Raw genomic sequence first — 15,508 nt, forward strand, 5'->3', positions numbered from 1 at the left:
CTAGGCAGGTGCTTCTCCAGCAGCGGGCGGCATGGTCCACGGCCCGCTCGCTCAGGCTGGGCATGGCGGCCTCAGACAGGGCACGCCAGGCTGAAATGTTGTCTCTGCAATGGAGGCCCTGAGGGCTGAGTATGAGTCCCTCAGATCCACTCTGGGTGTCCTCTTGATGTCCCAGAGGACGCGGTCAGAGGAGAGGTTTGAGCAGCTTGAGCATACCATCCTAGCTGAGCTACGTGCTTGCTGGGAGGTGCATCAGTTGTCAAGTCAGGCCTTGCAGGAAGAACTCTGTATTACATGTGTTACCTTGCAAGAGGAAGCATGCGTATCATGGGAGGTTCTGCATGCAGACCTACGTGTCATCGCCACACAGAATCAGGCTCACCCGTCCGGCAGACTTGATGCCGATGAGGGGCAAGCTGTGGCTAGGCGTGGTCAGGCTCCTGTGCCACGTCCTCCTTTTCAGGAAGAGCCAGACTCTGATGACAAGGTATCTCCCACATAGGTTGGGCTGTGCAGGCGTTGAGCCCATGGAGTTTTTTTTTCCTCAACATCATCGCATGTGGGTGTTGAGCAGCACCCTGTACCTCCCCCCACCTGGGTGCCTCCCCCCCAGGTCGTATGTGGACATTTTTGATTTTTCTTTTAGTTTAGTTAGTTAACTTTCAAGTCCTTTTGATTTCCCAGAGGACGCGGTCAGAGGAGAAGTTTGGGCAGCTTGAGCGTACCATCTCGGCTGAGCTATGTGCTTGCCGGGAGGTGCATCAGTTGTCCAGCCAGGCCTTGCAGGAAGAACTCCGTGTTACAAGTGTTACCTTGCAAGAGGAAGCACGCGTATCACGGAAGGTTCTGCATGCAGACCTACGTGTCATCGCCGCACAGAACCAGGCTCACCCATCCGGCAGACTTGCTGTTGACGAGGGGCAAGCTGCGGCTAGGTGTGGTCAGGCTCCTGTGCCACGTCCTCTTTTTCAGGAAGAGCCAGACTCTGACGACAAGGTATCTCCCACGTAGGTCGGGCTGTGCAGGCTTTGAGTCCATGGAGGTTTTTTTTTCCTCAACATCATCACATGTGGGTGTTGAGCAGCACACTGTACCTCCCCCCTCCTGGGTACCTCCCCTCTGGGTCGTATGTGGCCATTTTAGATTTTTCTTTTAGTTTAGTTAGTTCACTTTCAATTTGATAGTTAGTTTAATTAGGTAATGTAGGTTTTTCATAGTTAGTCTAATTAGTTAATATAGTTTAAAATTGCTTGTCTATTGTGCTTTCATGTGACGGTGTGGTGCTTTGTGGCTTTTGAAAGCATCCACTGTCTGTTCCAGCTGGTCCCTTCAAGCTTGTCTCGTGTATGTGTTTTCAGCTTGGGGTCCTGACTCACATATGCCACTCCTGCTTCCCTTATCCATGGGCTCGCAAGGATGGTTCGGTGTTACAGCCTATTACACAAGGGTTTTGGACTGTCATATCTGTGGCATGTCTGCTGCTGTACTACTTGTGTTAACACCCCTAGTGGGGATGATATGGGTGATATTGACCACAGTTCTTCCTTTGCTAGATGGGTGGTTTAATGAGTCATGTGTACATTAATTGCTATACATTGTGTAGTATGTTTCTTATCTTTACTGTACAAGTGCTTGATGCAATTCATGCTGTAGACAGTGGCTAACACACTTTGCCTGTGAAAGTCGCACTGATGAGTGATTTCTGATGTACGTCTTTGACATGGTCCAGTCATGACATGCCTGAGGAGACACACACAGGGACATTTCAAGCATTAATCATGTGTTTTCTGCCCTTTCTGCAGGGGGATGAGCCTCCAGACCACCTTTCCCAGCAGACATAGCCCATTGGACTTCTGGAAGATGGCCACGTTCAGTGGTGCAGACATGCGCATGTGTGCGCAGGCCCAGGGATTGCACTCATACATCCTAAAGAAGCTGACATGTTTCAAGCAACTCCAGGCAAGGTGAGCAGCACAAGGGGACCACACCGCAGCCAACCTTCCACCAGGCCAGTTGCACATGCATGCTAAGTAGCACCACTGACGGTGATCTTGGACAGATATTGGTGTTGAAGCACACAGTACAGCTAAGATGCGTTGGTGGACTAATGGCTAGTTGATGAGAAAGTTGTCAGGGGCACATGCAGGGGCAGTGGCACATATCCTCCGGTCCACCATGGTCCAGTGAGGCAGTTGTATTAGCCATGTAGCATTCCAAGACAGGGAAAGAAGCAGCTCACAGGGACAGACAGCGAGGGACAGACTTGTGCGCAGTGCATTTCATTTTCAGGTTGAAATCGCCACATGCACTACCAACTTTATTTGGGTTATGCTGGAACACGACTTGTACTGAAGTCGTACCTTGCTAAATGCGTCTGGCTGCTTACCCAGGGAACATTGGATGTGTGAATCTTGACACATTGGTCTTCCATTTGCCACGCACCCACCGGCGCCTGACTTACTGCATTGACTTTGTATGAACCATCACAGGGGGAATCTTACGTATGGGTACGAAGCACCACATCAGATAGTTTGTTTGTAGAGTATTTTGTTACTTTGGGGCTTGCATGGCGGTGTGTGTGTGTGTTATGGGCATGCACAGATTAGTGACTCTGGCTCTCTTTGCAGCATTGAACTGCTCATGTTACCCGACTTGAGAGTGCGCAGGCAGGAGGCCAGCACTCACCCCAGAGATAAGTTTCTCTTTGACTTCCATTTGAATAATTTGGTACTATGTGCATCATGTACAGGTTTGGTCTGATTGTGTATGTGTTAATGTGATTATTATATTTTTGTACGTTCCCTACTTTCCCTTGTCAATCCTACTCCCCTCTCCTGCCCCTCATTCCGGTTATCCAGTATACCAATGCCTGTCCCGACTGCATATCCCTGACCCTCCTTCCCCACCAGGGTCTCAGAGGCCTGTGTGAGTTTGACCTTGCAGGCACCCAGACCACGGTGGGGGTGGTTGGTTCGTGCCACTCCTGCGCCTGTGCACGGGAGCTGTGACAGTACACATCAGTTTGTGGTGCATCATTGTATATTATGTACCAAACACAGTTCACATCCTGTTGTGACATTGTTTTACTGTGCTACCTTGGTTGTGCCATCATTGTGCTAGTACTTGTGCTTTGTGATGTACTGCTACTTCAAGTCATCTACTGGAGACTCTTCTGGTTTAGTTTGCTGCCTGCAGGCTTTTTGCTTGGCTTGTGTGTTTGCCTGCTTTGAGTTCTCTTTGATTTGGTGTTTTTGCAAGTCAAGGTGGCCTCTGAGGGTGCTGGACACTTTTTACATGCAAGGTGGAAGATGGAGACAAAGGGGAAGGGTGATCCTGTGGCCAGGTAGACTTCAAGGATGAAGGCTACATACCCCAGGCGCAGTTGTTCAGTGGGTCATGGTGATATGTGAGGGGGGGGTATTTTGTTGTTGGACAGTTGCCTTGCCCCACAGTGTGATGGGCACCCTGACATTGTAATTGTGGTATCCTATGTACATGATGTATTCTGCTGATCAATGGCTGTTCATGTGTTGTGTTTACCTTTCAGGTGTGAGGGTATCGTTGTCGTTTGACATGCTGGGGTGTACACATGGGCAATGTTCACATGTGATGAGGACACTGATGGTCACTTGATTGCACATGCATGTATTGAGTGCATGTCCCTACTGACACACACACTCGCACTATGATCCACAACATGTACAACCACCCTTCCATGTCCACATGTGCACTCAGTTTGCCTTCTGGGGCCCACTGTGTCCCTGCAGCACATGATCTATGACCATTTGTGGATCCTGTACATGCGTGATTTGTTTTTTTATTTAGTTTGTCGTTTTCATGTGATGCTCAGGGTGTGTGTCAAACACAGTGCCTTGTCACTATGCTGTGTGCTGAGCAGTGTGTTGCAGGAGATGGACACAGCACACGTATTATGCAGTGTTGATTTTGCCGTGCACAATGTGCATGTAAACAGGCATTCATTGTTATGTTCAAGCTATAACTTTTGGTATGCATTTGGGTATGACTTGCTTTGTGTGGGAGGTTGTTGGTCAGTCATTTCATCTGATTCCATGTCAGGCATCATTGTCTGACGCCACTTTGCATTTTTCACATGTCAATGTGTACATTATTGGTACTGTGTTGGTGTTTTGCTATTGCTTGCCATGTCATGTTGTGGTGGCTTTGGGTGACATACCAGTGATTGTCATGGCCTGTTTTGCAGGTCTGTGTGATACACACCTTGCATGTGTACTTTTTGGTCACACAGGATTGGTTAGGTTTGAGTAGCTAGGGATGCACACAATGTGGCACTTCGATGGTAACATTCTCAGGGTGGTATGGTTGTGACAGTTGACTGTCTCTTTGTCATCATCGATTGTCACCTGGTATGTGCCAGGCCTGTGTGCACTCTGCAAGGGTGGGAGTTTAGGTGAAAAATGTGGCCACAAGCTGGGTCCGGGCTGCCTCGACACATGCCCTATCCCCTCCCATGGGCAACGCCTGTGCCTGTGGTTAGGGATGTGGGGGTACCACCATGTCCACCGGTACGCCCTGCTGTGTTGCAACATTGTGCAGGACACATGCTGCCACAATGATCCTGCACACTACTGGGGGTGCATAGAGTAGCTGCCCGCCAGAGCGGTCAAGGGAGCGGAAGCGTGAGTTGAGCACTCCGAATGTGCGCTCCACTATGGCCCTGGTTGCAATATGGGAAGCGTGGTATCTTACCCGGGGTGGTTTGGTGAGGTTCCAGATTGGTTTCATCATGTGGTTGCTCAGAGGGTAGGCACTGTCCCCTGGAGAGGTGATAATGGTTGTGATTATTGGGGTTTGTGTATTTGTCTGTGTGTGACATGCATGCATTTGCACAGGCATTTGTACTCACCTAGGAGCCATGTGTCGCCATGCTGCCCAGCTTCCAGGGCCCAGCTCAGGGCGGACATTCTGTATATGAAACTGTCATGGGTGGAGCATAGGCAGAGGTCATGATTCCCTTGGCATCGCATACCACCTGCACGTTGATGGAATGCCAGTGCTTGCGGTTTTGGTAGATGTGCTCAGAAGCCCTAGGTGGACGTAGGGCCACATGGGTGCAATCTATGGCACAAAGCACTTTGGGGAAGTGTACCACCCTGTAAAAGTCCTGGACAATGGCCTGCCTTTCTGCGGGTGTTCTGGGCATGTATATGTGCCTGCGGACTGAGGGGCGCACAGTCATGATTGCCAACACCTGGTGTAGGCAGTGTGACTGCGTGGCCTGTGAGACCCCCCCCCCACTATGGCAGTAGACCGCTGAAATGACCCAGTGGCCAAAAAATGCAGGATATTGAGCACCTTCTCCAAGGGGCTCAATGCTTGGGAGCAGAGGGTGGGGGATGTAAGGTCATCTCTGACCAGGTCTAGGATGATATGAGGTGGAAACCTATACCTGCTGTAGACCTGGTCGTCAGGCATCCCAAAAAGACTTGTCCGGGGTGAAAAAATGTGGGCCCTGGCTATTCTCCTCCTCCTGCGGTGTCCCACGATCAGTGCTGCGACAAATGGGGCATTCATCATAGCGGTATATACGTGTTTGTTGTTTGTGCGCGCTTTTATACTGTGCACAGGGATGCTTACGCCTGCCTTCCTGTGGCGGACGTGTTGACGCCTGTGCGCGTCTTTTAGCGTGCGTTTGTTTCCCGTATTCAAATCCATGAATACGAGTTGTTCGCGTGCGTGTGGCCGTTCCGTGTATTTCCCTGCAGTACTTCCCCAGTTACGCCTTCTTTTTCACGCATTGTTCCCCATTCCGTGCATTACGCCCCATGTCCCGCCCTCTTTTTGGTGTGTGCATGGACGTTGTGCGCTGTCCATGTGCGTGTCTCGCACGGCGTTCGGGTTGTTGCAATGACATGTGCGCCCGTGTGCGCCACGCACGGATTTGGCACACAACCAGTGGAAGACACGCGCAGCGCCTTCCTTGAATCGCACGCGTGCGCTTGCTTTCTCACGCTTGCGCCACATTGCACCAGCTTGCGCTGGGATTTTCGGCGCACGTTTGTTCCATGAATCGGCCCCAAAGTTGCACATCGCAGACACATAGGTGCACATAGCACCGTGAACAGGTTCATTCCGAGCTGGGAATAGATTTCATTCCAGGCCTGGAGGCTCTCAGCTCGGCCAATCACAATTCATGACCTTAGGGGTGGGTAGCTGGGGCCACCGATCAATCATTAGGTTTTCACACTGTAACAATTAGTAAGTAATAGTTTTCGGGGAAGGTCCAGCATTGACACCTGACATAGCCAGGTCCAATCCAATAACCTCTATCGGGGCTACTATAGGGGAACTACCACTCGTTAACCAATCCAGAGTGGAGTTAGGTTTCTGGAGAAGGGCCCAGGGTGTGACGTACTTGCAACGTGATATTCCATCAAAACTGGCCTGCAAACCAGAGTTCTTGAAGCTGTGCCTGGATGTACCTCTGAGCATCTGGTCCCTGTTTGTTAGCTGTAATAAACCTCAGTTGAACTTGCTACTTGTCTGGACTTGAGTTCCTTTTTGGGATTGGGAAGGAGTTAGGCCTTCTATGAGTTCGATGTCCGCAAACTCCTAGCAATCCGCCCTGCTTCCCTGGGAATTCTCCCTAACAGTTCGTATTGGTGTAGATCTTGTTAACTGCAAAATATTGCATATAAATATTAGCCACAATAGGGGCCAGCATTGCCTCCATGGCGGTGCCGTGTGTCTGGCGGTAGAACACCCTGTTGAACTGAAAATAGTTCTCAGTCAGGGCGTTTTTGTGATTTTGTGGATTTTATATTTACTGTAAAAAATATAAAATATACAACTTTGTATGTGCTTAATATTTTTGTGGTCAGTGTGCTTAATATTAAAGCAGAATAAATATACTTTTTTGAACGTGTTTAATAATCAAGTTAATCAGAAGGGTTTCAGGTTGGCAGTGCTGCGCCACTTAGACCTGAGAGTATTTTGCAAGTCCCAGGGTACCAGATCCCGAATCTCAGCCTGTAAAAGAACCTGTGTCCTTGCCAGCTTGTTTTGCCCTCCCTGAGCCAAGTCCTCTGAATCTAGTACTGTGAGTTACGGTCCCTGGATCCTGGGTTCTTGGGTTATTTGTTGTTTTTTCCCTTAAGGGCTCCATGGGTCCTGGAGTGGTGTTGCAGGACCCCACCACTGTGGTTTGCCAATGGAGTCCATTTGCCTAAATCCTTCGTTGCTTCCTTCTTTCTCTGGTCATCTGGGACTCACACCTGAGACTGGAGCTCTTCAATGGGGTCTCCACTGGCTTTCCCTGGGGATAGAGGCCTTCTTTTCCACAACTGTGGAGGTGAACAGCAGACTTACCTGCACGTTTTCCATAAGCGTCCATGGGTGGACTTTGTCTTATTTAATCCCATGGGGAGCTTTTCTGCAACTCCTGAACTCATACAAAGTGACTTTTAAAGATTCTTAACTGGACACTGAATATGTTTTTGGATCCCCCTTTTTTGCCATGTGTTTTATAGTAAAGATTAGAATGTTAGCTGCTACAACTGACTTATGATGTATTTTTAAATCCTTAAATTACCCCCGCCCCACCCCCTGTCTATGGAAATGTCTTACGTTCCAGTGTATAACTGCTGGTTATGTTGACTCACTTTATTTTCTAGAGTGTAATGTGATCCATGTAGACCTGGTATTGTTAGCCTAAGCTCATTCTGACTTGTGGTGGCCCTCTTGGCCACATTGTGACTTGTTTACCCCTTCTCTCCCTCTAGGGGCTATATATGGTATATGGTCCAGCTATAAGTCTTTTGCTACGTACTGGAGGATATATGAGAAAGTAAATTGTAAAAGAGAAAGTGGAGCAAAATAAAAAAAAAAGTAATGCAATGTGAAGAAACTAGATTTTGCTAGATTTCTTACACTTTGATGACCTCTTTGCACTACAAAGGGATGGGTGCAAGGCTTTGACTTGATCATGACTACTATCGTTGCTTTGGGCTGCCATGCCATATCTTTTGAGCCCGTTCCCCCATTCCGGATGGGAAACACCAGATGAACATCAGACTTGGTCCTGTCACTAATGTATGATATGCAAGGAGCCTGTATGGATATTGTGGTTGTCCATGTATGGTGATTTGTCGGTCCACAAGGGGTGCTGCGGAGTCAGGCGGCTAGGGGCATGCGACTGACTCTGTCCCAGCAACGCCGACTTTCCAGAGGCATGTCCCTGTCGGACAGTCTCCCAATTTCCATACACGCCTGCAAGATTCTAATCCGATTTACCCACAAGACAAATATTTCCAACATTGCAAGGGAAAAAAGAAGGCTACCGCTTTTGTTGCATTTATTTATTTTTATTCATTGTATCGGACTCAGATTTGCATATGACATTTGATATTTAAAGTAATTAAATTAACTAACCAAACAAAAATAAACGGTAAAATAAAATTCACAGAATATTGTATCTACAACCAACGACAGCAACTCGACAAACGCATTGTTTCTTCCAAAATAGGAAAATAAACCAATGAAAATATACAATTATCATTGTCTAACAAAATACTTGTGTAAACATCAACCTAAAGTGTTCAGTCAATGCATGTAAGCTGGGGTCATCTTTGGCCCATGTTAAGTCACATTGTAACAGGTGCATTTGGAAAGAAAAAAAGACTGTGAGCTTTCCAAATTACATCCTTATGAGACATGGTCAAAATATATTTAATGTGTTGAGATGAAGGGTAGGCAGCTAGTCCTGTACGGACTTATTTGAACAAAATTTGAATACCTACATTTGCAGGTGATTTTTGCTTGTTAAATCACTGGGCCTCATTCTTAGTGTGGCAGAGTGGTAAAAAAGTGGCAGTAATTCTTTTACCAGCACTTTTCCCACTGTACCAAACTCCGATTTTGGTCATGGAGCAAAGGATTTACCTACAGCAAAATGCTGAAGGTAAATCCTCCAGTTTTCCACAGAGGAATTACCGCCGACATAAATTCTGCAGAAATCCCCATAGAGTCCTATGGACTCTTTAAAATTGAGATTTAGACCACCTAGCGCCACTAGTAATCCTGTTGTAAAACCACGGAAACCAAGTGGTAATGGTAATTCCATTTGGCGGTAGTTCAGCAGTAATTCTGCCAAACTACCGCCAAACAAGGAATCAGCCCCACTGCGCTGAAGGATGTTCTTCAATTATGTTTAAAGGACAAATGCATCTCAGGAGAGGGACTATGAGCAACAGTATGACTCTCACTCATGCTATGTTCAGACTCGGGGTACAGTTTGCAGCTGCGCTCTTGCTATGAACACAGTAAAAGTACCTTCTGCTGCAGACAAGAAATATAAATAGCATGTGGTAGTCTTTCTTCTATGTTAACATAAACACAGATTAAACTCTGCTAGCTCTATGTAAAACAGATAATAGAAGATAGTCTTTTTTCCTATGTAACCATAGGATTTTACATTATTTAAAAAAAGAGGGAACTTCAGCAGGGTCTCCCATTCTTAATGGTGGGATTTAGGAGTTCCCCGAGGTGACCCACAAATAATTACAGCCCACTTTTAGAAAATACCTTACTGGACTGTTAAGTACTATTCAAAGTGGCTGTGAATACTATAAACAAAGGCGCAACATGCCTAGGGAGAAACTAACTGCAAGTTATGCATGTCTCTTGTAACTTAAATGACAAACAGCATACAGAAAAAAAGCAGACATGCATGTCTATATCCCGGAAAGTTGTCCATCCCTAGTTATGATTGTTATTTTCCCATTTGAGAGCTTCTGTAGGCAGCACCCGAAGGTAATGTGGGGCTAGTGGTTGTCTGAATTTAGAAAGCAATGAAAAGTAAAGATCTGCATCTATCCTTGTGGGAAGCTTCAGCTGTGTCTTGCCAGGAAATATGTCAGCTATATATGGAAAATCTTTCCTTGACAACAGACGGATTTTATTGGATGTAACTATGCAGAGAATTTGAGAGGAGATGCACTTCCACTTTAGAGCAGGTTATGCCACTTGCATACATGCAGGCTTATTTGCTACAGTTACAAAACCAGTATGCATCCATTTAATAAACTGTTCTGGGGGGTTTGTGGGGGCGGGGGGTGCAACAAATACCTTTAAATGCTTTCACAACGGTCCCGGACATTAAATGACTGCAGTATGAAGTATGCAATAAGAGCTGAGAGAAGGCACTCTGCGTGGATAATTACAAGACCATACATGGTTCACAGCTGCTTAGCTGCCCTTACCTTGACTCCCTTCTGTGAACAACATAAAAGTAACAGGATCCATAGAACTGAATCTAGTAACAAGTTCAGTGGAGCTATTGGAAGGGCAGACCACTTAGTAAGATGTGACCACCACTCTTGGGCCTAGCAGTATTTGTTCACAGATATTAGCTGCCAGGATCATAATCTCTAGAACAGAGACCCTCTCTGGATAAAGCACAGCGAGGATACCTGTCTTTTCCAATATCAATGAATATGCAAAGAACTAGACCCATGCCTCTTGATCCCTCTGGTATATCCTGATAACTGGCATGACAATGGACATTCCTATCGTCAGTTGAATCTCTACATGTCCCATTTCATACCAACACCTGATATTCACCAATCCTGCAATCTGAGTTCTTCCATGGTGAGCGATTCAGCTGAAAGGAGTCCATAGCCTCAAAAGGATTACACAGAACATGAGTCAACACTAGATTAAAGTCACACTAGTGCTTAAAATGATGCTAAAATAAATTAATACTATTTTATGTATATAGCTATTTATTTGAAATAAGTATTTATTTATTTAACCTTGGAAAGATGAAGGGGCTATGTTGACACTGTCAGTATGTAAACCTGAAACATACAGACCATGCCTTTCTTAGTGCTGCCTCAGTGATGCCCTTTGACTTGAGTGCAAGTGCCACATTGCTGTTATGTCGTTCTTCATGGGTAGCACATTTTGCATATCTATCAAAGGAAGGAAATATTGGTGGATCAGACCAATCACATATTGATTTACGAAGAAACAGGACCCACTTTCCCGTTGCATCCACAGGCCACTCACTGAAAGGTCCAACGGACCTGCTCCACACGCAACTACTAACAGGTTACATGGAGGGGTATGAAAGAGTTCTGCTACTATGGTCAGTTCCGTGAGTATGAAAGAGTTCTACTACCAGGGTTATTCCCTGGCTATGAAACATCCATCCCTGTGAGACTGAGCAGAACCAGTTTAACACCCTAGGTTTGGACAGGATCCATGTGTGCTTGGTGCCCACTGATCAGTGGGCACCTGTATCCTGGCATTTGGAGCAGAAGAGAAAACATTTGAAAAGACAAGGCCTTCTGGAAGGGGATTCACAGGTAAATTAGAGGGACGTTTTTAGATTATTAAGTGAAACCTGCCTCACCGTTTGTTCACATCATATCATGCCCAGGATAGCCCATATGAACCACAGATGGTGAGACGGAGGGATCGCCACAGCATGTCACAGGCACTGTGAAAAGAAACATGGACCTCATCCTACATGCGGCCCCAGTGAAGTCATCCCGGTGAGAAGAAATGAACTATTTTCTAAAGACCACCACCATGATTGCCACACATAGGACTCCTGTAGCCGGCAGGAGCTTGCAAATCCGAGCCTTGAACTGGAAGTGCTTGTGTCACTCCAGAAAGAGACAACATCCTCAAATGCAAAGTCAGAATGCACACCATGACGAAACAATCAACCTCAGAAAGGGATTGGGGGGCCTGTGCCAGGGGAAAACCAATGATAGGGAGCAGACCGTTGTGTTTTGGGGGGCAAGAATTTCAGTGTAACATCTTCCACCACAAGCTACCATTGCTTCTCTTTTATTGCCTCCTTTCAGAGGCATTTTCATAGCCACGTGAAGGGCTTCCAGGTTGGAAGACAGGCGGGATAGTGACAGGAAATTAATGAACGCGTGATGAGCCTCAGGCCCAAGAGGATATGTGCTACTACCTCACTTGACACGTACGGGGGTCAGTTACATGATCAGCGAATTCACCATGTAATTTTAAAGGCAGTAGAGGATGGAGTAAAGTGCCACCAGACACCAGTGAAGTTGGCTCTGAGTCTGTGATTACAGCAGAGGGGAATAATCAATCGGGCAAGGAGGTAATGGGGTATGTCAGGTTGAACCGGAATAGAAGAGGTGTGCTGTGGAGGCAATCTGCTTCTGAAACAGCACTAATCCTTAGAGAGTATGCTGAAATCTCCTTAAGATAATCACTCATCACCCTTAGCACTAACACCTGTCGCCTAGTGGAAGGTCCACTTCTAAACTTTGAAGAAAAGCCTGACAGATGTTTATGAGCATGAATCACGTGCACCAAATCGTCATTTCCATCGTGTAAGAGCTGAATGACACATATGCTCCTTTCATTCTGGATTACCGGCACACTCTTGTCGCAATGCACCATACAGCATACATACCGGGTTAGATTGCAAAAGCAACCGATGGATCGAGGGAACTCAGAATTTAAACAAAAGACATTCTTGCCACAGGTACCCAAAGCTTTTGTCTCCCTATCAGGGGGCAGTGATTTAAAAGCTCTCAGAATTAAGATGGTATTGGCAGGCTGCGCCAGTACACAGCAAGCGCACCACCAGGTAAAGCTACACCAGGAGCCCTGGTGAAGAGCAAGGTATCTCTCAGGCCAATTAATTCCTCACAGTGGGAAAACCTGCCTGAAGTGCTCGGGGACATTTATTGAAGGTAGAAATCTTCAAGACGACGGGATTCGTGGAAATGAATAGGAGACCATATTTTGAAGAACACGGTCATGCAATACTTTAAACAAGAATTAAATATGTTTGTGCAGTACACATCCATAGTTGTGCATTCTCAAAAACAAAACAGGTTTAAAGTGTAAAAAAAATTAACAAAAGGGCAAGTACACATTCATGACTCAACCCCACACATTTAGGTAATTCAGCTTTCAAAATATACAGTTGCAAGACTAGGAACTATAACCAGTAGAGCACAAAAGAACAACACATAACTTTACATTAAAAAATATTTTACACGTGGAATGAGTCATGTGCCCACCTTCATGGTAAACCCATTGACCCGACCACATCTCTAATCTGAAACACATTTCTGAAATGTAGGAGACAGAGGAGCTCACAAATACTGCATATCTCATTTTAAACAAATGAATGTACTCAATCGGACCCGGCTGGTGATCCGTTATGCTACATGTTCACAACAGGCCGCGACCCATGTCAACAGGAAACAAAAACAACCTTTGTACAATGGCATCTTTTTGGTTATTTGAAGCTGGCACAGTTTGGTGTCCACTTAAACATGTCTCCCAGTCAGGAAGAAGAGGGGCAGGTCTTCTTTGGAGTTAGCGGTCTGGAACTCGTCCCTCAGCCGGAACTGCCACTCATCTTCCAGTTCCAGTCGAACTACAGTCTGACGGAGAGAATTGCGATCCTGGCAGATCACGCACAATGTTGCACCTGTTGGGAAAAACAGCCGTGTCAATCAGGTTACACAAATGGACGAAGATGTGCGGTCACTTTGATTGGCGAACAGATCGCAATGCAATTTCCTAAAGTGCGCATCTCAAATGATTTTGAAACTCTTAAAACAGTGCCACTATGTTTCAACTGGTACATTCATTTGAAAGTTGTAGACAAAGGGCACAGCATAAACACTTATAAACGTAACATTACACAATGTACACAAAATGCTATTTTCTCTAACAAGATAATGGCACTGTAAAGACCAAAACGGTGGTGATTTGCTCAGTACAAACGTTTCCTTAGCAACATAACAAAAGCACCTCTAAAACAAAACCACATATGTGGCGCCATATTACTGATGTACAGGCAAAAGTGATCTAGCGGGTTTACACATGTGTTGTTCAGGCACCTTAATCATAAAACCAAAAGATGCTATTGGACAATCGAAAATTAAAATTAAAGTAATTGGTTTGTCCGCTGCCCAATTTTAGGGCGAAAGAAAAAAGAGCAGATTCGTAATCTTAAGTCTTCACTATGGAAATGGCAGCACTGTCCCACTGATGCTAGTACAGAACTACCAGGTTCAGTGCAATGGGCAGTGATGAGGCAGAGGGTCCGTTTCTGATGTCCCCCTGCATCAAGTGCTGTACATCAAAGCAGTTGCCGCCATTCCAGCACAGACCATTTGCATGATTGTGACTGGCATACAGATTGGCCCAGCTTCAGGATACACCAGTGGTGTGAGACATCACAAAATACCCCCAAGTACTCAGACACATACTCGAAAAGACAAATGAGAGCCTTAGATGAACTGCGCCCCAAAGCCTGCATCACATACACAGAAGGCCATATAGTCTCGTTGTGGAAGCCCATGGAAATCCCTTGAAAAAGAGAGGTATTTGGTATCATTTTTACTGATTGAAATAAAAGGCTCTTCTTCAAGCTGCTCGGAAAAGGCCCATTCTGGGAGTTCATATTGGTGGGCTTCCACATGTTTTAACGTAATCCTGCCTGTGATATTTTCTTAAAGCGTTTGTGACGAATGTCCTTGCCTAGGTACAGCCCAATTCCACATTTGTACTGCTGTTGGCTTGTAATAATATATTTTAAAAAGGGTAAGAACCCTGTTTTTTTACCCGTTTTTTTAATGAACCCCTGTTGCTTGCGTTGATGGGGCTGCTGTCCACAAACACACACACTCCTTCTGTATTTCCACTTTTTTCCAATTTTGTATTTTATTTAAATTCGTACTTGCAAATTTTGATTTTGTGACCAAAGGCCATTTTGTGTGTTTAAGGGAATTCATGCTGATATTTTGTTTTATCTTCCCGTATATTTACTGAACACCCCCTTCACTTTTTGGACATAACAGCGGTTTTGACATACAATCATGGTATGACCAACATGTTATGTCTTTCTATATGATATTCATGTTTTGTTATCGCGATGGCGTTTTGCAAAGAGATATTAGTGGCAAGAACACATTTAAAAAAAATGCTATTTTGGGCAAGAGAACCATTTTGATGGCATTAATCGTAGCCCAAATAGATAACGCCTAAAGTCTTATACATCATCCAGTCCCTTCCATTAAGATTCACCAAGAAGGTTTTGGGTCGAGTAGATAGAGTTTTCAAGATTTTCTGTGGGGTATTGGCAAAAGACCTAAAATACCAAGGTATCTAATGATTCAAAGTGTTCATCATGGAGGGTTTGGTTATCCAGTTCTAGATAATTACTATAAAGGTTTTTTGACAAACAAATCGGCTATTTATTTTTCTACAAATGAGTTGTGGATTCCACTTTGGGCTCGGATTGAAAAATACAAAATGAGACGTTTCTCCTTAAAAGTATGTATTCTTTCGGTAGGGTACCCAAACAAGTCGTGAATTTACAAACGGTATTATCTTCAAGGATGCTGTCACTTCATTGATTTTGAGTAGTGGACAAGGGTTGTACATGTACGGGGCGGCCTCCATCTGGCAGAATCCAGGCTTACAAATTGATAATAGAATGTTGTGTTGGAGGAGTTGG

General features: G+C 45.5%; 1 protein-coding gene across 2 annotated transcripts in view; it reads right to left on the minus strand.

Moving 5' to 3' along the window:
- Nucleotides 1-8,321: 8,321 nt before the first annotated feature.
- Nucleotides 8,322-15,508, minus strand: part of GREB1 (growth regulating estrogen receptor binding 1) — a 627,979-nt gene continuing 620,792 nt past the window's right edge. For both annotated transcript variants that reach the window (XM_069605957.1, XM_069605956.1), the window contains exon 33: nt 8,322-13,471. In XM_069605957.1, coding sequence (XP_069462058.1) covers nt 13,308-13,471 — 164 coding nt within the window. In that variant the 3' untranslated portion in view covers nt 8,322-13,307. The remainder of the gene's footprint in view (nt 13,472-15,508) is intronic.

The sequence above is a fragment of the Ambystoma mexicanum genome, chromosome 4p, assembly GCF_040938575.1.
Source record: "Ambystoma mexicanum isolate Mex_15411 chromosome 4p, UKY_AmexF1_1, whole genome shotgun sequence".
NCBI lineage: Eukaryota > Metazoa > Chordata > Amphibia > Caudata > Ambystomatidae > Ambystoma > Ambystoma mexicanum.